This window comes from Sapajus apella, unplaced genomic scaffold (genome assembly GCF_009761245.1).
Source record: "Sapajus apella isolate SASKATOON/1434 unplaced genomic scaffold, GSC_monkey_1.0 scaffold47, whole genome shotgun sequence".
Classification (NCBI taxonomy): Eukaryota; Metazoa; Chordata; class Mammalia; order Primates; family Cebidae; genus Sapajus; species Sapajus apella.
The window spans coordinates 5,178,545-5,203,848 of record NW_022436987.1 but is presented as its reverse complement, the minus strand read 5'-3'; the positions used below and the strand labels follow the sequence as shown (position 1 = coordinate 5,203,848).

Below are 25,304 nucleotides of genomic sequence, written 5' to 3'. Positions count from 1 at the left end.
TATATATTTGCCAGGCACGATGGCTCACGCCTATGATCCCAGCACTTTGGGAGGCCAAAGCCAGCAGATCATGAGGCCAGGAGATCAAGACTATCCTGGCTAACGCAGTGAAACCCCATCTCTACTAAAAATACAGAAAATTAGCTGGGTGTGGTGGCACATGCTTGTAATCCCAGCTACTTGGGAGGCTCAGGCAGGAGAGTCACTTGAATCCAGGATGCAGAGGTTGCAATGAGCTGACATCACACCAGTGCACTCCAGTCTGGGAGACAGAGTGAGACTCCATCTCAAAAAAAAAAAAAAAAAAAAAAAAAGAAATATCATATCTTGCTTTTTCCTTTCAAATTTTGGATTAATTTCACTTATTAGGAAAATTACTTTTATCAAAGAAAATCTTTTTATTTGCTTATTTCCTTTTCAAATTTAAAATTTCTCCTTTAATGACACATAGAAATCTTACAATTTTATATGTTATAGAAACATAGGTGTTTAATGCATCCTAAAACTTAAATCCTATGTACATCCTGACTTTGCTTAGCCTCTGGATATGAGCTTGATGTAAAAAAAATAGCCAGAATTATTCTAGATTACAGATGGATAGATCCAGGGAATTAGGATTCTGATTATAATAAATGAAGAAATGTCTGGACTGTTAAATAAGATGAACCTAGTTCACATCTCTCAACCCTCTCCCCACCCTGGCTTACTAGCTGAGAGGCCTTGTTCTTTGCCACTCCTGTTATGTTCCTCTACCACTGCCTAAAATGCTCTTCCTTTCCCTTCTGCAAATCCAGATTCTACACTTCTTTTAAAGCCTACCTTCCCCCTCACTTCTTTCAGAAATCATTTTCTATCCATCTAGCATGCAAAAATCCTTCTCTGCAATATTCAAATCCCTGTAGTCTGTTCCCTCAAACCTAGGAGCTAACCACGTATTATTATATTCTGCATGTGACTTTCCTCCCACGGGAAACTGGAAGCTCTTCAAGGGAGGTTTTGAGTGTGCTACTTTTTTTCTAGACTCTCATCTTCATAACCTCAGGTACTTGATAAATAATTATTTATATTTTCCCATGTTTGCTTTAATAGTTAAACTAAAAATCTTGGACCTAAGTCCAGGCTTGTATATGCAAGGCTTGTGTACATAGTATAACACCTCTTACCATATAAGGAAACAAACTTTAAATACTTGTTCTCTGTTGCTTTATCCTTACATTAAATATCTTGAATGTGTTTTCAGTATTTCAGGAGTACTTTCTTTCTTTTTTTTTTTTTTTTTTTTCTTTTTCTTTTGTATAAGACCTCTCTTCTTATAAAGTTGTGTTAAACCAGTGTGGCACTTAAATCTTGTGTAGCACACAGTAGGTTGAGGAGATAGAAAGAATGAAGGCTGGCTGTCATAGTTCCTTTACTCCAGGAAAGGATTATGTCTCAGGAGTGGCAAGTCACTTGTCTCTAACTTCTCAAATTTCCAAGAATTCCAGTTCTTGCCTTATTCCTTCTAGTCAAGAATCCCTTCTATTGCCTCCTATCCTAATTGTGTGAAATGTAAGTCACTTGCACCTCCTGAGACACAATTGTTTCCTGGAGTGAAGGGCACTTTCCTTCACTGCATCCCTGTGCAGTGTCCTCTTCAAATACATTTCTCCAGCAGAGACTGATTAAGTGAGCAGTAGGCAATCTACTACTGAGCTATAAAGTGTTGTTGCTGAAACTGTGTCCTGTTTCCAGTGGGTGAGCAGACAGTTGTGCGGAGCTTTCCCATTGCCTCCATCACCAAGGAGAAGAAGATTACCATGCAGAACCAGCTGCAACAGAATATGCAAGAAGGACTGCAGATCACGTCAGCATCTTTTCAGGTATTAAAAAAGGAAGCCATTATTTTATTATTCAGACATTTTCAAAAATTGAATGATACCGTGGCCGTTTTCTGTGATCGTGTGCTCAGAAGTTAAGAGGACGAGGTTGGGGAAGATCAGAGTGTCTGAGAGGGCAATCATTAACTAAGTAAACTCGTGAATAGTCTTGGATTTAATTCCTGGAGCCCCTTTGCCAACTCAGAGTACCAACAGATACTCAATAATGAGTGATCTTAGAAATGTAGACACATACAGTTGTTTCTCATTCTCTGCCAAGTTATGCCTTAATACCTGTTTGATGAAGCCTTCAGATAAAAAGCATTTGTCTTAGCATCTATTTCAGAAGGAAACTCCTTATGGCTGTTCTGTGGAAAGTATAAAGTATAGCTAGAGCTAAACTTTTTTTTGTTGTTTATTTGTTTTTGTTTTTGTTTTTCACTCTGTTATCAGGCTGGAGTGCAGCGGCTTGATCCTGGCTCACTGCAACCTCCGCCTTGTGGGGTACTTGTGATTCTCCTGCCTCAGCTTCCTGAGTAGTTGGGACTACGGGCACGCACCACCACGCCCAGCTAATTTTTGTATTTTTTTATTAGAGACAGGGTTTCACCATGTTGCCCAGGATGGTCTTAATCTCTTAGCCTTGTGATCTGTCCGCCTTGGCCTCCCAAAGTGCTGGGATTACAGGCGTGAGCCACAGTGCCCAGCCAGCTAGGGCTAAAGTTCTGTTGGTACCAGTTGCATACCCCTGATGAAGCAAGGGGTTTTCCAGGGGTTTGTGACTATATCAGAACCAGTAGAGTTACTGATGCAAACCAGACCCTGGAGGAAGTGGCCTTTTCTTAGTTTTTCTTTTTTTTAAACTCTCAGTTTGTAATAATTTGCTTTTCCTATTCTTCATGACTTCTCAGATTTTTAAGAATGCCACTTCCTGCCTCATTCCTTCTAGTCAAGGATCTCCCCTACTGGCTCCTGTGCTAATTGTGTGAAATGTAAGGCTGCTGACCTTTAGACCCCAGACCTCCCATCACCTGAAACTGTTGGCTGCCTAGGGATTTCCTCACACTTCCAACTACCAAAGAACTCCACACTCGAATATTCCCTAGCTGTACTGATTAAGATTCTCGTCAAATGGATTTTTTTTCTTCCTACATTTGTTGTATCTGGTTAGGAAGAGACTTTATTAGGCCAAATTCCCTATCTGGAACCAACCAGTTGAAAAATGAGAAGAGCATGTTTGCTAGTACAGTTCCCTATCCCATTGTAGATGAAATAGTCTTAAAGAAACTGACTTGAAGATAAATGATTTTGCTTACTAACTAGCCATGTATGGCAAGTAAACCTTTTTAAGGCTTTTATTATTATTATTATTTTAATTTAAAAATTGTATGTTGGCCGGGCGCGGTGGCTCACACCTATAATACCAGCACTTTGGGAGGCCGAGGCAGGTGGATCATGAGGTCAAGAGATCGAGACCATCCTGGTCAACATAGTGAAACCCCGTCTCTACTAAAAATACAAAAAATCAGCTGGGCATGGTGGCGCATGCCTGTAATCCCAGCTACTCAGGAGGCTGAGGCAGGAGAATTGCCTGAACCCAGGAGGCGGAGGTTGCAGTGAGCCGAGATCGCGCCATTACACTCCAGCCTGGGCAATAAGAGCGAAACTCTGTCTCAAAAAAAAAAAAAAAAAAAAATTGTATGTTATCCAAAGTCCCTTCAGCCTCCAAAGTCTTGCCATTTTGTATCATTATATTCTGTCATTTGGGGGAAAGTTGCCTAGAAATACTTAATGCTTCTTATGTTTAATCTCTTTTGCTTCTAGTTGATTAAGGTAGCATTTGATGAAGAAGTCAGTCCAGAAGTAGTAGAGATCTTTAAGAAACAGCTGATGAAGTTTCGTTATCCTCAGTCCATTTTCAGTACCTTTGCTTTTGCTGCTGGACAAACCACCCCACAAATAATTTTACCAAAACAGAAGGAAAAGAACACTTCTTTTCGGTAAGAAGAAAAACAAGTCTCTTAATTTCATTCCACCCATAATTGATTGCAAAAGAAATGACCTATCCTATGTATCCAAGTGTAAGCGCTTGCTCTTTTCATTCACTGTTCTGTTTCTGTCAAGCCCACTGGACCAAGATCATAAAGCTATGGAACAGCAGCATTGATAAATGTAGCAAGTTTCAAAAACTAAAAGCCACCAGAGGCTTTGACTGTCATGTCCATTGCTCACATTGCATTATTAGAATGTGAAATTCTATTTTCTCTTTTTTCCATATTGATCACTTTCTTTTTTTTTTTTCCATTTATTTTATTGCATTTTAGGTTTTGGGGTACATGTGATGAGCATGCAAGATTGTTGCATAGGTACACACGTGGCAGTGTGATTTGCTGCCTTCCTCCCCATCACCTACATCTGGCATCTCTCCCCTTGCTATCTCTCCCCAGCTCCCCACCCCCCACCGTCCCTCCCCAATTTCCCCCCAACTGACCCCAGTGTGTAGTACTCCCCTCCCTGTGTCCACGTGTTCTCATTGTTCAACACCCGCCTATGAGTGAGAACATGCGGTGTTTGATCTTCTGATCTTCTGTCAGTTTGCTGAGAATGATGGTTTCCATGTCCCTACAAAGGACCCAAACTCATCGTTTTTGATGGCTGCATAATATTCCATGGTGTATATGTGCCACATTTTCCCTGTCCATTCTATCATCGATGGGCATTTGAGTTGGTTCCAGGTCTTTGCTATTGTAAACAGTGCTGGATTGAACATTCGTGTGCACGTGTCCTTATAGTAGAATGATTTATAATCCTTCAGATATATACCCAGTAATGGGATTGCTGGGTCAAATGGAATTTCTATTTCCAGGTCCTTGAAGAATCGCCACACTGTCTTCCACAATGGTTGAACTAATTTACACTCCCCCCAACAGTGTAAAAGTGTTCCTATATCTCCACATCCTCTCCAGCATCTGTTGTCTCCAGATTTTTTAATGATCGCCATTCTAACTGGCGTGAGATGGTATCTCAATGTTGTTTTGATTTGCATTTCTCTGATGACCAGTGATGATGAGCATTTTTTCATATGTTTGTTGGCCTCATGTATGTCTTCTTTTGTAAAGTATCTGTTCATATCCTTTGCCCACTTTTGAATGAGCTTGTTTGTTTTTTTCTTGTAAATCTGTTTTAGTTCTTTGTAAATTCTGGATATCAGCCCTTTGTCAGATGGGTAAACTGCAAAAATTTTTTCCCATCCTGTTGGTTGCCGATTCACTCTAATGACTGTTTCTTTTGCTGTGCAGAAGCTGTGGAGTTTGATTAGGTCCCATTTGTCTATTTTGACTTTTGTTGTCAATGCTTTTGGTGGTTTGGTCATGAAGTCCTTGCCTACACCTATGTCCTGAATGGTTTTGCCTAGATTTTCTTCTAGGGTTTTTATGGTGTTAGGTCTTATGTTTAAGTCTTTAATCCTTCTGGAGTTAATTTTAGTGTAAAGTGTCAGGAAGGGGTCCAGTTTCTGTTTTCTGCACATGGCTACCCAGTTTTCCCAACACCATTTATTAAACAGGGAATTCTATCCCCATTGCTTGTTTTTGTCTGGTTTGTCAAAGATCAGATGGTTGTAGATATGTTGTGTTGCCTCCGAGACCTCTGTTCTGTTCCATTGGTCTATATCTCTGTTTTGGTACCAGTACCATGCTGTTTTCATTACTGTAGCCTTGCAGTATAGTTTGAAGTCCGGTAGTGTGATGCCTCCCGCTTTGTTCTTTCTGCTTAGAATTGACTTGGCTATGCGGGCTCTCTTTTGGTTCCATATGAAGTTTAAGGTGTTTTTTTCCAGTTCTGTGAAGAAGGTCATTGGTAGCTTGATGGGGATAGCGTTGAATGTGTAAATTACTTTGGGCAGTATGGCCATTTTCACGATATTGATTCTTCCTAACCATGAACATGGAATGTTTCTGCATCTGTTTGTGTCCTCTCTTATTTTGTTGAGCAGTGGCTTGTAGTTCTCCTTGAAGAGGTCCTTTATGTTCCTTGTTAGTTGTATTCCTAGGTATTTTATTCTCTTTGTGGCAATTGTGAATGGCAGTTCGTTCTTGATTTGGCTCTCTTTAAGTCTGTTATTGGTGTATAGGCATGCTTGTGATTTTTGCACATTGATTTTGTATCCTGAGACTTTGCTGAAGTTGCCTATCAGTTTCAGGAGATTTTTGGCTGAGACGATGGGGTCTTCTAGATATACAATCATGTGGTCTGCAAATAGAGACAATTTGACTTCCTCCTTTCCTATTTGAATACCCTTTATTTCTTTTTCTTGCCTGATTGCTCTGGCTAGAACTTCTACTACTATATTGAACAGGAGTGGTGAGAGAGGGCATCCTTGTCTGGTGCCACATTTCCAGGGGAATGCTTCCAGTTTTTGCCCATTCAGTATGATATTTGCTGTTGGTTTGTCGTAAATAGCTTGTATTATTTTGAGACACGTTCCGTCAATACCTAGCTTATTGAGCGTTTTTAGCATAAAGGGCTGTTGATTTTTGTCAAAGGCCTTCTCTGCATCAATTGAGATAATCATGTGGTTTTTGTCTTTGGTTCTGTTTATGTGGTAAATTACATTTATAGACTTGCATATGTTGAACCAGCCTTGCATCCCCGGGATGAAGCCTACTTGATCATGGTGGATAAGCTTTTCGATGTGCTGTTGCAATCGGCTTGTCAGTATTTTATTGAAGATTTTTGCATCTATGTTCATCATGGATATTGGCCTGAAGTTTTCTTTTCTTGTTGAGTCTCTGCCGGGTTTTGGAATCAGGATGATGTTGGTCTCATAAAATGATTTGGGAAGAATTCCCTCTTTTTGTATTGTTTGGAATAGTTTCAGAAGGAGTGGTACCAGCTCCTCTTTGTATGTCTGGTAGAATTCGGCTGTGAACCCCTCTGGACCTGGGCTTTTTTTGGGTGGTAAGCTCTTAATTGCTGCCTCAACTTCAGACCTTGTTATGGGTCTGTTCAGGGTTTCGGCTTCTTCCTGGTTTAGGCCTGGGAGGAGGCAAGTGTCCAGGAATTTATCCATTTCTTCCAGGTTTACTAGTTTATGTGCATAGAGTTGTTTGTAATAATCTCTGGTGATGGTTTGAATTTCTATGGAATCTGTGGTGATATCCCCTTTATCGTTTTTTATTGCATCAATTTGGTTATTCTCTCTTTTCTGTTTTATTAATCTGGCTAGTGGTCTGTCTATTTTGTTGATCTTTTCAAAAAACCAGCTCCTGGATTTATTGATTTTTTGAAGGGTGTTTTGTGTCTCTATCTCCTTCAGTTCTGCCCTGATCTTAGCTATTTCTTGTCTTCTGCTAGACTTTGAGGTTTTTTGATCTTGCTCCTCTAGCTCTTTCAATTTTGACAATAGGGTGTCAATTTTTGATCTCTCCTTGCTTCTCATGTGGGCACTTATTGCTATATATTTTCCTCTAGAGACTGCTTTAAATGTGTCCCAGAGATTCTGGTATGTTGTGTCTTCATTCTCGTTGGTTTCGAAGAACATCTTTATTTCTGTCTTCATTTCATTGTTTATCCAGTCAACATTCAAGAGCAAGTTGTTCAGTTTCCATGAAACTGTGCGGTTCTGAGTTAGTTTTTGAATTCTGAGTTCTAACTTGATTGCACTGTGGTCTGAGAGACTGTTTGTTACGATTTCCGTTCTTTTGCATTTGCTGAGGAGTGATTTACTCCCAATTATGTGGTCAATTTTAGAGTAGGTATGATGTGGTGCTGAGAAGAATGTATATTCTGTGGATTTGGGGTGGAGAGTTCTGTGAATGTCTATTAGGTTTGCTTGGTCCAGGTCTGAGTTCAAGTCCTGGATGTCCTTGTTAATTTTCTGTCTGGTTGATCTGTCTAATATTGACAATGGGGTGTTAAAGTCTCCCACTATTATTGTGTGGGAGTCTAAGTCTCTTTGTAAATCATTAAGAACTTGCCTTATGTATCTGGGTACTCCTGTATTGGGTGCGTATATATTTAGGATCATTAGCTCTTCTTGTTGCATTGATACTTTTACCATTATGTAATGTTCTTCTTTGTCTCTTTTGATCTTTGTTGCTTTAAAGTCTAATTTATCAGAGATGAGAATTGCAACTCCTGCTTTTTTTTTGCTCTCCATTTGGTTGGTAAATCTTCCTCCATCCCTTTATTTTGAGCCTTTGTGTATCCTTGCATGTGAGATGGGTTTCCTGGATACAGCACACCAATCGGTTTTGGCTTTTTATCCAATTTGCCAGTCTGTGTCTTTTGATTGGGGCATTTAGTCCATTTACATTTAGGGTTAATATTGTTATGTGTGAATTTGTTACTGCCATTTTGGTGCTAGCTGGCTGTTTTGCCCATTAGTTGATGCAGATTCTTCATTGTGTTGATTCTCTTTACCATTTGGCATGTTTTTGGAGTGGCTGGTACTGGTTGTTCCTTTACATGTGTAGAGCCTCTTTCAGGAGCTCTTGTAAAGCTGGCCTGCTGGTGACGAAATCTCTGAGTACTTGCGTGTTCACAAAGGATTTTATTTTTCCTTCACTTATGAAGCTTAGTTTGGCTGGATAGGAGATTCTGGGTTGAAAGTTCTTTTCTTTAAGGATGTTGAATATTGGTCCCCGCTCTCTTCTGGCTTGTAGGGTTTCTGCTGAGAGATCTGCTGTGATTCTGATGGGCTTCCCTTTGTGGGTAACCCGACCTTTCTCTCTGGCTGCCCTTAGTATTTTCTCCTTCATTTCGACCCTGGTGAATCTGACGATTATGTGCCTTGGGGTTGCTCTTCTTGAGGAATATCTTTGTGGTGTTCGCTGTATTTCCTGGACTTGAATATTTGCCTGCCTTGCTAGGTTGGGAAGTTTTCCGGGATAATATTCTGAAGAGTATTTTCCAGCTTGGATTCATTCTCTTCCTCGCATTCAGGTACACCTATCAAACGTAGATTAGGTCTTTTCAAATAGTCCCACATTTCTTGGAGACTTTGTTCATTCCTTTTTACACTTTTTTCTCTATTCTTGCCTTCCTGTTTTATTTCATTGAGCTGATCTTCGACCTCTGATATCCTTTCTTCTGTTTGGTCAATTCAGCTGTTGATACTTGTGCATGCTTCACGAAGTTCTCGTGTTGTTTTTCAGCTCCATCAATTCACTTATATTCCTTTCTATTTTGTCCATTCTCGTTAGCATTTCGTCAAATCTTTTTTCAAGGTTCTTAGTTTCTTTGCATTGGGTTAGAACATGTTCTTTTAGTTCACAGAAGTTTCTTACTACCCACCTTCTGAAGTCTGATTCTGTCATTTCATCACACTCATTCTCCATCCAACCTTGTTCCCTTGCTGGTGAGGAGTTGTGATCCCTTGTAGGAGGAGAGGTGTTCTGGTTTCGGGTGTTTTCATCCTTTTTGCGCTGGTTTCTTCCCATCTTTGTGGATTTGTCCACCTGTCGTCTTTGTAGTTGCTGGCTTTCAGATTGGGTCTCTGAGTGGATGTTCTGTTTGTTGATGATGAGGTTATTTCTGTTTCTTAGTTTTCCTTCTAACAGTCTGGCCCCTCTGCTGTAGGTCTGCTGACGTCCACTCCAGGCCCTGCTTACCTGGGGATCACGATCTGCAGCAGCCTCTGTGCTTTCACTGGGAGCTGCAATCCTGAGCTGTTCCTAAATGGCCATCTTGAATCCACCCCCCCATATTGATCACTTTCTAAATGCTTTTGACCAATCCCTTCAGCTTTTATTAATATCCAGGCCCAGTGGGCAGCTTTGCTTTGATCTAGAGATAGGAGACTTTATTTTCTTTTTCTTTTTTTAGTAACTATTTATTTAGAACATTTCAAACTTACAGAAAATTTATAGCAGTAGTACAAAGAATTCCTGTATATACTTTTCCCAGATTCACCAATAGTTCCTAATTGGGTCCATTTGTTTATCATTCTCTCTCTCATATATACACATTTTTTTTGAGCCATTTGAGTTATATATAAGATGTCCCTTTATCCTTAAGTACATCATGATACATTTCCTAAGAACAAACACAATTATCTTTTTTTTTTACTTTTAAATTTTATTTTAAAAATTTATTTATTATACTTTAAGTTCTGTGATACATGTGCAGAACATGCAGGTTTGTTACATAGGTATACATGTGCCATGGTAGTTTGCTGCACCCATCAACCTGTCATCTAGGTTTTAAGCCCCGCATGCATTAGCTATTTGTCCTAAGGCATTCCCTCCCTTTGCCTGACATTATCTTGCATAAGCTCAGTACAGTAATCAAAACCAGAAAATTTAATTAATATAAAACTCTTATCTAACCGGAGCCTGTATTCACTTTGTGTTAATGATCCTTTTTAGGTACTTTTTTATTCCTGGTCCAGGATCTAATCCAGGATCACGCATTGCATTTAGTTGTCATATTTCTTTAGTATGAACCCTTATTTTCTAATTAAAGTTTTTAGAAATTTATGTTGAAAGTTTTAAACTTCAGTTATTACAAATAACAATCGTTTAAATTATCTTCCATTAGTGATAAAATATAAGGGGTAAAAGTTCATTCACTGTTAACCATGTAGATTTTGGGCATCTGCCAATACAGATTATAATACTAGGGAGAAGTTTGCAGACTTTGGAAAAGAGGTCTTTTCTTTGCCTGAAAGTAGGGTAGATTGGGGATTATAGAAGATTTGAGGTTCCAGACAGTATATCATTTCTCAGTTGCGCAGCTAGCCACCTATATTGCCTGGTAAGCGAGGGAGACCAGAAATATTGAGATATGGGGTGCCGAAGCATGAGCAGATTCATAGGGATTTATAGCAGTGGGCCAAGCATCTTGTGTTAGCACCATAGGGTCACAGAGGAGCCTCTGATGTTTGTTATCCCAGCCTTTAATGGAAAAAACAAAGCTTTGTGTGGTATTTTACATTTAGAAACTATCAGAAACACATATATTTATATTTGTTTTAGAAATATATACCTGCATCAAGCCTGTTGTATCAGCTGCAACAGAGATACAGCAATTTAAAAATTTTAAGAGTTGCCTGTGTATATGAAACAAAAGATACAGCTTTAGCTGGGAAAAAAATTTCAAAAATTCCAGTGAGCTTAAGTTACACCTATTGTTACAGCTCTTTTAGAATTTGTCTAGCAGGCTTTCCAGTTTTTGCTAGAAAGCCCACTAATAAAAATAAAAGCTACACAAGTGATTTACAGTAGGTTTAATTTAGGAAATATCAGTATTTTATGATTCCCAGCAGTTATCTGAAACTTGTTTTATAACCTTCAGGTTTACATTGCAGACAACTAAAGACAGAGTCTGGTGAAACTATTTGACAATAAAAGAAGCCTTACCACTTTTTACTGAATGGCAAGAAAACACCAACAGAGTTCTTTGTCATAGAGAAGAACATAATCAAGAACAGTCTTCAGAATCTTTACCCCATCTGATTAGTCAGGAGATAGGTTCTCTGTTTAATTCTCTGGATTGCCTATATTTTCCATCAGCAAGAAGGGGTAAATTGAGTTAATAACGTACTTTTAGGTCCAAGTGATTTACAACCTAGTTTCCCTTTCATTAAAACTGATTCTCAAAAGTATACACAAATTTCTGATTTCTTACTTTTCTCCCCTTAAAAAAGGGGAATTATATTATTTTTCTAGGCTTCAGAAGATTTACAGCTAATTAGAGGGAGGACATCGCATATACACACTTAAAACAGTTAAGAAATAAGCAAATGTGTTGCCAACTGTAAAGGTCATATGATCTCAGAGAAAGGCCTGTGAGTTGGTAGAAAGAGAGTTTGAGTGAGTAGAGAAGGGCGCAGGCTGGCTTTCCATGTCAGAGGACTCCTGCAAGCATGCTTTGTGGGAGCTGTGGTGGGGACAGTGGCATGGGGATAACCAGACTGGGTTCAGGGGAGGCTTGACCAAAAAGCCAAACCAAGGAGTTTAAATTTGGGGTGATAAATAGTTTGTGTGTCACTTTACGTTTTTCTGCACGTTTTGCCTAAAACAGTATCCTGATGACAATGGTATCTTACAGGAAATTCGTCTACTGCCATATTAAAAGTAACCTAAAGAAGGAGAGGCTTAACAAAAGTCTGGACCAGTAGTGGCTGTGGGAAAGGAGAAAAAACAATTTGAGCTAAGTAGGTGTCAACAATACAAGTAGTGCTTTTATATTAAGTTGACTTTCTCCTTGGTTTTATGACTTGTAGCACCTTCTCAAAAACGATTGTGAAAGGTGCCAAAAGGGCAGGGAAAATGACAATTGGACGACAATATTTACTGAAGAAGAAAACAGGGACAATTGTGGAAGAAAGAGCAAATCGTCCTGGATGGAATGAAGATGATGATGTATCTGGTATGTGAGAACTCGAATTTCCTTCATTATTCAATTTTATTTCTTATATGAATAAGACAGTAAGATGTAGTTGCACTTAAATTTTGATTCACAAAAACCTAGATCTCATGAGAAGACAGAAGCACTTACCAGCTTCTTAGAACTGGGGAAAAATTATTTTCCCAGTATTCTATTGTTCAGGTAACATTTTGTTAAATTGTACTTCTTTACTAAATCCGTATAGCTAATTGGCCAGTTTATGTGGGTCTCATTAAAAGAAGAAAGAAGGAAACCTCACTGCCTAGGAAATTTCCGTGTAGGGTAGTCCCCTCTATCTTATTCTTCTAGAACAAGAATTTAACATAAGGACATTGAACATTTCAAGCTGAAGATTACAGTTTTTGGTAAGAACATTGTTGGTTCTCTTAATCAAAATGGAGGACCCAAGATGAAGGAATACTTAGATCAGAAGAAAAAATACTTGCTAAATATTTGAAAGAACAGCTACAATACTTCTCAGTGGGGAAAATAGAGGAAGAAAGTTAATGCAAACTGTTTCCCATTCTTAACTCAGTATCAAATACACTATGAAATCAGCACTATAAAGCTAATATAATGGGAGGCAAAATGCCATGACACTTTTTTTTCCCCGCCTCATGATCTTAGAGTCAGTCACCAGTAGTTATTCAAGAACTACTGCTAAGAACAACATGTTAAGAAAGAAACCTTGCTGGACCTGGTGGCTTATGCCTGTAATCTCAGCACTTTGGGAGGCTGAGGCTGGCAGATCACCTGAGGTCGGGAGTTTGAGACCAGCCTGACCAACATGGAAAAACCCCACCTCTACTGAAAATACAAAAAATCAGCCGGGCATGGTGGCACATGTCTGTAATCCCAGCTACTTGGGAGGCTGAGGCAGGACATTCATCTGAACATGGGAGGTGGAGGTTATGGTGAGCCAAGATCATGCCATTGCACTCCAGCCTGGGCAACAAGAGCAAAACTCTGTTTCCAAAAAAAGAAAGAAAGAAAGAAACCTCATCTTTAGAGAGAGCACTGGCCAACAGGTCTCCATTTCAGTTGCTGGGATAAAGAACCCATGTGGGCTGGGTACAGTGGCTAACGCCTGTAAGCCCAGCACTTTGGGAGGCTGAGGCAGGCAGATCACTTGAGGCCAGGAGGTCAAGACTAACCTGGCCAACATGGCAAAACCCTTTCTCTACTAAAAATACAAAAAATTAGCCAGGTGTGGTGGTGAGCACCTGTAGTCCCAGCTGCTGAGGAGGCTGAGGCATGAGAATTGCTTGAACCTGGGAAGAGAAGGTTGTAGTGAGCCAAGATTGCACCACTGCACTCCAGCCTGGGTGAGAGAACGAGACTCTGTCTCAAAAAAAGAAAGAAAAGAACCTATGTGATTTTGTATATGTGTATGCATGCCCTGGGTGAGAATGTACATACTAAAGCTTGGGGCAAAGAAAATACCCACTGTTGCGTTACTGAAGTAAGCATTTGTTGAAACCCTGGTCTTTTCACAGTCATGTCAAACCATAAAAATATTATTGCTACCCATCACTATTGACTGCTTTAACTCAATTTTTTTATTATTTCATGGAACAAAACCTGTTATTCTATGACAATTATTCTACTAAAAGACCAAATTATATAATGTTCTTTGCTCCTCTAAAAATAAAAGGCCAACACATAAAATTGATACCTGATTATACTGTATTGTGAAATTCACAAATTGAAACACAAATTGAAGTTCACAAATTGAGACACTTGGCTGTTGATTTTTTGCTTTTTAACAATATATTTTAATGAAAGAAGGCCATATCTTTGCCTGCACATTAGTACTTTGAGTAATTTTCTTTTTTTTTTCCCCTTTTATTTATTTATTTATTTATTTGCATCCACTTAGGGCATAAGAGTATATGAGTAATTTTCAAAAACTTTGACAACATGATTTGATGTCTCTTACTTTCAAAATAAATAGGGAAGTAAATTAGGACAGTTTTTAACATGAAATTTTTTTTCAGTTAGAACATGCAGTACCAATTAGGAATGTCCTTTAAAAAAAAGCCTCCCTAAAAAAAAAAGCATCCCTAAAATACTTGATTATTGAGTAAATTCTTCCCATCTAAAATCATAAAGGGTTCCAAAGAGATGTCTTCTTTCCTTTCTTCTCATTTGTAACCTGTGATTGCAAAACTGCAAGGGGGTTTCCCATGTATACCACATCCTCTAACAACAATATTTCCAGGAAAAATACAAGTATAACTTATTTATCCCTCTCTGAGGAAATAGGTTCTTTTTTCCTCTAGTTAACTTCTGGTTAATCCAGAAATTTCTAATAAAAGTTTATGGTCTGAAAAGTAAACTGAAATCTGGATGATGAGTTTGTATAGTGATTATATAAAAGATAAATTTTACTGACGAGTTAGCCTCTGACAAACTTTGAGTGTTTTTTATAGAGTCCTAAATAAAAATCACTGCAATTTGACAATGAGCAAGCCTGAATGAAACAGAAAAGTGTAGGCAGGGCCGGGCGCGGTGGCTCAAGCCTGTAATCCCAGCACTTTGGGAGGCCGAGGCGGGTGGATCACGAGGTCAAGAGATCGAGACCATCCTAGTCAACATGGTGAAACCCCGTCTCTACTAAAAATACAAAAAATTAGCTGGGCATGGTGGCGCGTGCCTGTAATCCCAGCTACTCAGGAGGCTGAGGCAGGAGAATTGCCTGAACCCAGGAGGCGGAGGTTGCGGTGAGCCGAGATCGCGCCATTGCACTCCAGCCTGGGTAACAAGAGCGAAACTCCATCCCAAAAAAAAAAAAAAAAAAAAGTGTAGGTAATTAATTCAAAATTGTATTGTTTTTAGAAATTATTTAAATGGTATTATTTTCCTGGCATTTTTAGTTGAATTAGTGTTATTTTATTTATTGACTATTCATTACAGTTTCATTTATGTTTATTTTCATTTATGTTTATTTAAGTGTGATTCCTCACAGAAGTTACATGATTTAATTTGTGATATACATAATATTTGTCATCCTAATGTAAACCTGTCTTAGTGGGTCTTCTTCAAAAGGAAGTTTCTTGTTGTTGTTGTTGTTGTTGTTTTGAGACGGAGTCTCGCTCTGTTGCCCAGGCTGGAGTGCAGTGGTGCGGTCTTGGCTTATTGCAACCTCCACCTCCTGGGTTCAAGCAATTCTCCTGCCTCAGCCTCCCGAGTAGCTGGAATTACAGGGGCATGCTACCACACCCGGCTAATCTTTTGTATTTTTAGTAGAGACAGCATTTTACCATGTTGGCCAGGCTGATCTTGAACTCCTAATCTCATGATCCGACCGCCTCAGCATCCCATAGCTCTGGGATTACAGGCGTGAGTCACCGCACCCAGCCCAAAAGGAAGTTTTTAATCCTTTGCTTTGAGCTAATCGTTTCTTCAATATCTGTCTCTATCATCCCAGTTTCAGATGAGAGTGAGCTCCCCACAAGTACCACCCTGAAGGCCTCAGAGAAGTCTACAATGGAACAGTTGGTAGAAAAAGCTTGTTTCAGAGACTATCAGCGTTTAGGTTTAGGAACCATTAGTGGCAGCTCTTCCCGTTCAAGACCAGAGTATTTTCGAATTACTGCCTCTAACAGGATGTATTCACTCTGCCGGAGGTAAGTGTGTCTGTGAACCCCAAAGAGAGGTCTTCTTTCCTTTCTTCTCATTTGAATCTTTAATAGGCCATTTGCATCCATAGCCCAGAGGTAGATAAAAATGCCTGAAAATAAGAACAAGGTCTCTAGGATATGAGCAAGCATCTCACTGGCATTCTCAGAACAATTACCTTACTGAAAAGTACCTCTAGTAGGTGAAAAGGTGAAAGGTAAAAAATACTTGCTCCCTTTATGAATTTCTCTTGCCTTTCTCTTCCCATTTTTCTTCTTTTCTAGCATGACTAAAGATAATTTGAAGTAAGAATAGGATTTACCCAGGCCGATAGAAGACGTGAAAGTCTTTTGTAGGCTGGGGAGCCACAAACTCTTTCTATAAAGGGTCAGTCGGTAAATGTTTTCAGTTTGTGAGCCATAGTCTCTTGTTGCTGCTATTCAGCTGTGCCACAAAAGCAGCCACAGACAGTAAGAAAATGAGTGGGCATGGCCAGTTTTGGCCCATAGGCTATAATTTGCTGACCCAGGTGTAGGCAAGGCTTTCTTATATGGTCTAATTAGAATATTTCCAAGGAAATATTACTTAAAGGATGTAAATGAAGAGACATTTTTTTTCTGTTCTTGTCATCTCTCACTATTTTTCAAATATGTTGAGCCCTATTCCATGCTTTACTGTATGTAAATATATATTTTCTAAAACTACATTTTCACCATCCATAAGTTTAGTCATTTTCATCTCCAGGTAAGTTGTTTTCTTTGCATTTATAAATTCTTATTTTAATTAAACAGCTCTGAAAGCACTTTGTAAATGTAAGCTTTGTACATATTTTAGAAAGTTCTCTTCATGTTACTGTTGTTTTCAACCCTGTTGCCATTAAAGATAGATACGACATTTTAAATGACAATTTAAGTTTACAAATACTAATGTGAAACTTGAGAAACAAGTTGGGAATATAGTTAGAGATTGTGGCCAAATAAACATTTTGCATGAAGTGCTGAAAAACTGCGACTCTGACTATGCAGTAATTTTTCTGGAATTCTCTGTCATTCTAACTACATTTTCTCTGAAGATAAGTTATGTTGCTGGGGTGTTATGTCCTGCTGTTTGGGAAGTTTGCTATCAAAATTATACCAGCCATTGAGAAAACAGACTCATTTATCATTTCAATCTGTCAGAAGTAAAATAAAATTTTAATAGATGACTTAATAGAACACTTGTTATAAAGCATTTATGGTGGTAAAAAGTAATATATATCTATTAAGTTATTAGAAGGAAGGAAATGGAATAATAAAAAATAATCCAAAAGAAGGCAAGAAAGAAAAAAAGGGAACACAGAACAAATGGAATAAACAACAAGTGGTAAGATGGTAGATTTAAATTCAAATATATCCATAATTGCATTAATTTTTGACTAAATGCTCCAAAGAAAGAAGATAGAGTTTGCTTTCGCCGAGCATGGTGGCAGGCACCTGTAGTCCCAGCTGCTCGGGAGGCTGAGGCAGGAGAATTGCTTGAACCCAGGAGGCAGAGGTTGCAGTGAGCCAAGGTCATGCCACTGCAGTCTAGCCTGGCAACAGAGCGAAACTTCGTCCCAAAAAAAGAAAAAAAGAGAGAGAAAAAGCTTTCTGCTGCTTTTAAGGGGCATATCTAATATATAAGTATACAAAAAGGCAGAAAGTGAAAGGATGGAAAAAATAAAATATACCATGCAAAACTACTTTTAAGAAAAGTTGTTGTCACTATATGAATATCAAAGTAGACTTTAAAGTAAAAGCAATAAGGAAGGATGGTTCATAATGACAAAAGATTTATTTTTCACACGGCAGTTTATTAAGACCAAGTGGAGCTTATTACAGGAATAGAGTACTGGCCTGACATCTGTGTAATTTACCACATTAACAGAATTAAAAAGAACTTCATTATTTAAAGAAAAGCATTTTTGCAAATGCAAAATATACTTTTGAGTTTTATTTTTAAATTTGTATTTCTGTAAGTTCTGTATTCTTTGTCACATTTACGATTTTTAGAAAAAAGCTCTCAGCAAAATAGAGTAAGAATGAGTTCCCCACAAGTAGCACCCCAAAGGCCTCAGAGAAGTCTACAGTGGAACAGTTAGTGACTCCTTAATCTTCTGTCTTAAAAATTCTACATAAGAAATTACTTATGGCCGGTCGCGGTGGCTCAAGCCTGTAATCCCAGCACTTTGGGAGGCCGAGGCAGGTGGATCACGAGGTCAAGAGATCGAGACCATCCTGGTCAACATGGTGAAACCCCGTCTCTACTAAAAATACAAAAAATTAGCTGGGCATGGTGGTGCGTGCCTGTAATCCCAGCTACTCAGGAGGCTGAGGCAGGAGAATTGCCTGAACCCAGGAGGCAGAGGTTGCGGTGAGCCGAGATTGCGCCATTGCACTCCAGCCTGGGTAACATGAGTGAAACTCTGTCTCAAAAAAAAAAAAAAAAAAAAAGAAAAGAAATTACTTATTTTAAAAATAAATAAAATATTAAAACCTTTTTCTCTGAAATCCAGACAAGGATGCCCATTATCACCATTTCTATTTAGTGTTGTACTATAGGTCTTAGGCAGTGCAAAGAGGCTAAAAAAGTAAACAAAGGTATAAAGATTGAAAAGAAAGAAATAAAACTGCCATTACTCACAGATGACCAAAATGCACATGTAGAAAATCTGAAGGAATCTACAGATAAACTTTTAAAATTATTAAGTGGGTTTTATAAGGTCACTGGTACAAGGTCATTTACAATAATTAGTCATATATGCTAAAAACAAATTGTTACAAAATGAAATTTTCAAAAACTGATGCTATTTTGGTACTATTTCTACTATTTACAGTAGCACTAAAAAACATTACTTAGGAATGAATTTAATAACCTGTGCCAGATATCTACATGGAATACTTAAAACAGTATTGAAGGTCATCAAAGAGCTAAATAAGTACATATTTCAAGTTCTTAGATGAGAATATTGAATATTCTAAAACTGAATTTTCCTGTATTTGTTTTATAGAATCAACAAAGTTCCAATCTCAGCAAAATATTAATGGAAATTGAAAGGATAATTCTAAAAGTTACCTAAATATGCAGAAGGCAAGGAGTAGTCAAGATAGTCTTACAGAATAATACTATAGGATGTCAAGACTTTTTATAAAGATACAGTAATTGACAGTATAGGATTGACACAAGGATGGACAAACAGACCGATGGAGCAAAATACGAAATATATTAAACAGAAACAGCCCAACATGTGGACACTTGATTTAAGATAAAAGTAACACTTAAGAGCAGCACATAGAAGATGTTTTTTCAATAAAGGATGCTGGGAAAAATTAATCTTTTTTTTTTTTTTTTCACACGAAAGTTTTTAGTTTATTAAGCTTCTTGTGAAAAATCCACAATGGCCGTAGATAACATCACTGCAGCACCTTTACTCCTTCGGCTGTGATCCAATCTCCAGCTCACTTTTTTGCCAGCGCCAACATTGGCCTTTGCAGTCCCCCTGACTTTCTTCATTCTGTTCTTTCGTTCCTTTCGTTGCTTTCTTGAGGTCTTTTTCTTCTCATACAGGCCATGTCTTGCAAGTCTATGTTTGGGTTCATTTTTCTTTGCATAATCCAGGGAATCATAAATCATGCCAAAGCCAGTTGTCTTGCCACCACCAAAATGAGTTCTGAATCCAAATACAAAGATGACATCCGGTGTGGTCTTGTACATTTTGGCTGGTTATTCCCAAATTTCTGTCTTAAGGCACTGTTGCCTTCCCAGGGTGAAGGACATCAATGACCATTTGTTTCCTCTGAAGCAGTCGGTTGGTCATGAACTTTCTAGTGCGGATAGTTACTGAGTCGTTCATGATGGCGGCCTATCCTTACGCAGCCGGGGAGGAAAAGAGCTGGGAAAAATTAATCTTGACACCTACCTTATACCATTTACAAAAGCTAATTCCCATTGGCCTATAGAACTATATGTGAAAGGTTACAACAATAGAACAATAGGTTGGTTGTTAATTGATAAATATAGAACTTCTGTACATCAGGAGATACATCAAGAGAGTAAAAAGGCAATGAAAAACGGCAGGAGACTTTAGCAGGCATTTCGCAAAAGAGGATATCTTGGGAGAAAAAAATTCTGAAAAGATGCTTAACTTATTAGTCTTCAGATAAATAAACATTTAAGTTTCAATGAAACTACTATATACCTTCCAAAATGATTGCTATTTAAAATAGACCAGCAGTACAAAGTGCTAGGAAGGACACTGAGCAAGTGGATTCTTATTCGTTCCTAGTAGGACTTTAAATTCGTTAAATGACTTTGGAAAGTTGTCTAGTGGTGTCTAAAAATTTAAACATCTACTAAACATATTCATAACCTATTACCTAGAAATTCTCCTCTTATGTGGAGTAGAATTTCTAGCAGAAATATATATGTGCTCCAAAAGACATTTACAAAAATGTTCATGGCAAAATTATTAATAATAAAAAAACTAGAAACTACTCAAAATCAACAAAAGAATAGATAAATAAATAAATGGCATTATACTCACACAGTGAAATACTATACAGTAATGAAAATGAACAAACTACATGTCAGTACAATAACACGATGGATCTCATAAACATAATATTGAGCAAAAGAAGCCAAACATGAAAGAATAAATTCTGTTTATTCCCTTTATATAGAATTCAAAAAGAAGCAAAACTCACCCACATTGTTAGCAGTCAAGATAGTAGTAATTTTTTTTTTTTTTTAAGACAAGGTCTTGGTCTGTCTCCCAGGCCAGAGTGCAGTGATGCAATTTCAACTTACTGGAGCCTCAGCCTCCCTGGCTCAGGTGATCCTTCCACCTCAGCTTCCCGAGTAGCTTGGACTAGGCACATGCCGCCAAACCTGGCTGGTTTTCTTCTTCTTTTATGTATGTATGTATGTAGAGAAGAGGTCCCACTGTGTTGCCCAGGCTGGTCTCAAACTCGTAGGCTCTAGCAATCCTCCCAGCTTGGCCTCCCAGCATGCTGGGATTACAGGTGTAAGCCACCATGCCAGGCAGGATAGTGGTAATCCTTAAGGAAGAGGGGATAATAGTGACTGGGAGGAAATACAAGTTCTTGGATGCTTGTAGTGGTCCATTTCTTGACCTAGGTGGTAGTGACATCACCTAGGTTTTGAGCATTTGTATGTGAATTCTGCTTGAATTAAAGTTTCCACAGAAGCTTCTGAAGCCTAGTCTAACTCTTGAGAGTTAACTGTGGAGCCCAGAACTGAAAGCTCTGAGTAGTAGGTTAGAATGTGGCAGGGCAATTGATATCTTTCATTACAAAATGAGACTGGTACTGAGAGTCGCTTCTATTGGTCTTTAGGCTCAACACTATTTGCCCCAGCACTGGGGGCTATCCAGCTGTCATGAAAGCCCCTGTCTGGTAGCAGGAGAGAGCCATAGATCTTGTATGTAACAGAGCATGGTCTGTGTGTGGTGCTCATTCACAGTGGAATGAGGAGATGGGCCACTACAGGGTGCAGGGAGGGAAGGAGTGATTGAAGCAGCTCCTGGAGACATTAAACATTACTCTCTTATCTAATACACATTGTATCTGGAAGCAAGTTGGGAAAAACCGTTATTCAAGTGCAGATAGAGGGTCCTAATTATGGAACTGCCTTGTCAGTCTTCATGAGTGATTAATTACGTCTGTAGCTTGGTCTTTTCATCAGTTTGTGGTATTAGAAAAATTCAGGCCGCAACTTCCTAGCACACCAAAGCCTTAGACTTTCAGAATGCTTCCAAAGTATCATTAGTTAAGTATGGAAAGTTAATTTGGCATTCAGTAAGGCAGCTGAAGGTTATGATTTATGTGACCATAAACTGGATTTCCTCTCCCTCTTCTCAGCTCTGGTTCTTATCAAGAAAAGGGAAAAGAAGTTCTGGAATTGGATAGTAGTGGTAGTTGCACATCATTGTGAAAGTACTAAATGCCACTGGTTTGTACGCTTAAAAAAGGATAGCATGGTAAATTTTATATTAGGTATATTTTACCAAAATTTAAAAACCACCAAAAAAAAAAAGATACAGGATTAGTGGTTAGGAGGTTATAAATTTAAAATCTGTTTAGTGTAATATTTCTAAGTAAACTAAAAAAAAAAAAATGACTCTGAAGCCCGCCTATCTTCTTGCATTTATTAATCTATATGTACTTTTCTTTCTTTCTTTTTTTTTTTTTTTTTTGAGACGGAGTTTCTCTCTTGTTACCCAGGCTGGAGTGCAATGGCACGATCTCGGCTCACCGCAACCTCCGCCTCCTGGGTTCAGGCAATTCTCCTGCCTCAGCCTCCTGAGTAGCTGGGATTACAGGCACGCACCACCATGCCCAGCTGATTTTTTGTATTTTTAGTAGAGACGGGGTTTCACCGTGTTGACCAGGATGGTCTCGATCTCTTGACCTCGTGATCCACCCGCCTCAGCCTCCCAAAGTGCTGGGATTACAGGCTTGAGCCACCGTGCCCGGCCTATATGTACTTTTATATGTTATTTTCCCAGCATCATATCCTGTATCTTTATAAGCTAATCTTTTAAAATAAGTATCAACATGTAGTGTTATTAACTAATTAAACTCATTTGATATTTGAACATATGTTCTCATGCCAAAAATAATTTGGTTTTGGTTTTTAGGCCTTTCACCATCTCAGGTGGTCTAATATTGGCATGCTTTATCCTCTGCTGTCATCTCAGTGATCTATGAATTGTTGACAGTTTGACTTGTCATTCTTATAAAGTTGATATTAATCTGCTAATCTTATTGTAAGGCAAGGGAAATAATTCAACAGAGGACTTTTAAATAATTCTACATAGTATTTTTATTTTCTAAGCTTATTCAGCAGAAGTCTGCAATATCACTGAAAGGAACCCTTCAAAAAAGACTACAGATCAGTGGATGGATGAGTTAGCTATTTTCACCATCTAGGGATTTTCTTCTCAATCCCTGAAGAATTCAGGAGTTGAAACAGTTCCGTATTTGACATATGTTGGCCAGGCACAATGGCTCATGCCCAATGGCTCATGCCCAGAATCCCAGCACTTTGGGAGGCTGAGGCAGGAGGATCACTTGAGCCCAGGAGTTTGAGACCAGCCTGGGCAACAAAATGAGACCCTGTCACTACGAAAATAAAAATAAAATTTAAAAATAAATAAATATCTTATCCTTCAACAATATGTTTCTGAATCTTAGAAAATTACTATGATATTAATATTCATATTCTTATATTCTTTCTCCCTCTTCTCTCATTTCTTTCCCTTCTCTTCCCCTCTGTTCCTTCCCCCAATCATTCCCTTCTCCCTTCTGTGTCTCTGAAGCTATCCTGGCCTTTTAGTCATACCTCAAGCTGTACAGGACAGTAGTTTACCGAGAGTAGCCCGCTGCTATCGACACAATCGTCTGCCTGTTGTATGTTGGAAGAACTCAAGAAGTGGTACTCTGCTCCTCCGATCTGGAGGATTCCATGGGAAGGGAGTTGTTGGTCTTTTCAAATCTCAGAACTCCCCTCAGGCCGGTAAGCATCTCTCTACAGCAGTTACCACCCGTTCACTTAAGGCTATTACTAAAAATAAAGGAAGTAACATCTGGGAATGGTGCCTTTTCATCAAGTCTTGTCCCACACACAAACTTTTCCACTTTGCTACATACAACATGTACAGCTTAAACAAGAACTATATTTGGTAGTGTGAGACTCCACATTAAATTTGACATCTTAATATGTCTGGTCTGTACTTGGATTTTAATAGAAATGAATATAATAAAGTTTGGTTCTAGGCAATTTTCGTTCCAGCAAACCAGAGTATCCACAGATGGAGACTAGATTATACAAATCTTTTTTCTTTCTCTTGGGAAGCATCCAAATACATTTAACAGCTTCAGAGGCAAGAAGAGATTCTGTGCCATGTAATCTGAAATATACATCCTCATTTTTACAAGTCATATGCACACACAAGGCAGCAAACTAATGACCCCAAATGCCACTTCAGGAACTTTCAAGCAAATAGGTTTTTAGGAAGCTGGCAAAATAATAAGTACAGCTGTCCCATTTTCTGAGGATATTTGTGAATACCATGTCTGAGGTCTTAAACTCAGGAGCTATTTTTGCTGACCTTTCTCATCATTTCTGCCTCATAATAGATGCTCAAAAAAAAATTAAACAGTGGGCCACCAAGATGTCAGATCCAGTTTTAGGGATGGCTGCATTCTTTCACCTTTGGAAATGTGGTAAACTCAGAATCTGTGGTTTAGCTAGAACCATGTACTTTTTGAAAGTCAGCCAATGTCTTTGATCATTAGGTTGACCGAGGGCAGCACATACATAATGCTGTAGTATTCCACCTGCCTTGGAGTCTCACTATTGGTGTAATTGAAGGCAATTGGCTTTTTACTGTTTCTCCTCTGAAACCCTGTGTGCTCCCACACCACTTGGTGGGTATGTTAGAACTTAAGAGGCCAGGTGCAATGGCTAATGCCTGTAGTCCCAGCTACTTGTAAGGCCAAGGTGGGAGGATCACTTAAGCCCAGGAGTTCAAGACCAGCCTTGGCAACGTGGCAAAACCCCATCTCTACAGAAAAATACAAAAATTAACTGGGCATGGTGGCACACTCCTGTAGTCCTAGCTATTCAGGAAGCTGAGGTGGGAGGATTGCTTGAGCCCATGATGTAAAGGCTGTATTGAGTCATGATCATGCCACTGCACTCCAGCCTGAGTGAAAGAATGAGACCCTGTCTCAAATAAGTGAAATAATAATAAAATATGTAAGTTATGTAAAATTAGTGAATGATTTTAGGAACACCAATAAGCATATCGCTGAGCTTTTAGTTGCAAAAAAATTGATACTTATTCCACTGGTTGCTGATTTTTTAATCTAAATTTTTATTATATTTCATATTCAATTCACATATTTGCCCACAAGTAATATCTTTGAAATTGCAATGCATCTTAAAATTCATGTGATCAGAAAGAATAGTGTCATAGTTTAAATGGCAACTTTTTTATTGATAGGCAATTTGTATTGTTAGGCAATAAAATAACTGCATCTTAGAATTGATGACATATTAAAGTTGATAAAATACAATAATACTAATTATTTTCTATTCAGTTTGTAAGAAATTTTATAAATATCCATTGTCCTTGTAGTGAGTCCATCCCTATGAACCTTTAAAGCATCTGGGCTGATTTCAGTGATTCTGTTTTGTTTGAGGCAAACCAGGCTCATATGCCCATCAACCCAGAATTGCTCTCACAATTGTTTCCATCTGTGTATACTTTTTGCTCCTTTTTTAGAAGGCCCAGGGAATCTGGCAGTAGTTGCTCCTGTCTTCTCCCCATCTTCTTCCACTCTTCCCTCTACACATCCTTATAGGCTCATGTCCCCTGTGGGTCTGTGTGGC

At 38.6% G+C, this 25,304-nt stretch overlaps 1 protein-coding gene and 1 non-coding gene across 3 annotated transcripts in view; both read left to right on the top strand.

Moving 5' to 3' along the window:
- The window catches only part of SBF2 (SET binding factor 2), a 479,501-nt gene that overhangs the window by 401,785 nt on the left and 52,412 nt on the right, over positions 1-25,304 (top strand). For both annotated transcript variants that reach the window (XM_032241013.1, XM_032241012.1), the window contains exons 23-27: positions 1,732-1,859; positions 3,681-3,856; positions 12,085-12,230; positions 15,679-15,877; positions 23,227-23,423. In XM_032241013.1, coding sequence (XP_032096904.1) covers positions 1,732-1,859; positions 3,681-3,856; positions 12,085-12,230; positions 15,679-15,877; positions 23,227-23,423 — 846 coding nt within the window. The remainder of the gene's footprint in view (positions 1-1,731; positions 1,860-3,680; positions 3,857-12,084; positions 12,231-15,678; positions 15,878-23,226; positions 23,424-25,304) is intronic.
- Positions 10,985-11,046, top strand: LOC116525384. The gene has a single exon (XR_004257668.1). It is a non-coding gene; the product is annotated as a U7 small nuclear RNA (small nuclear RNA).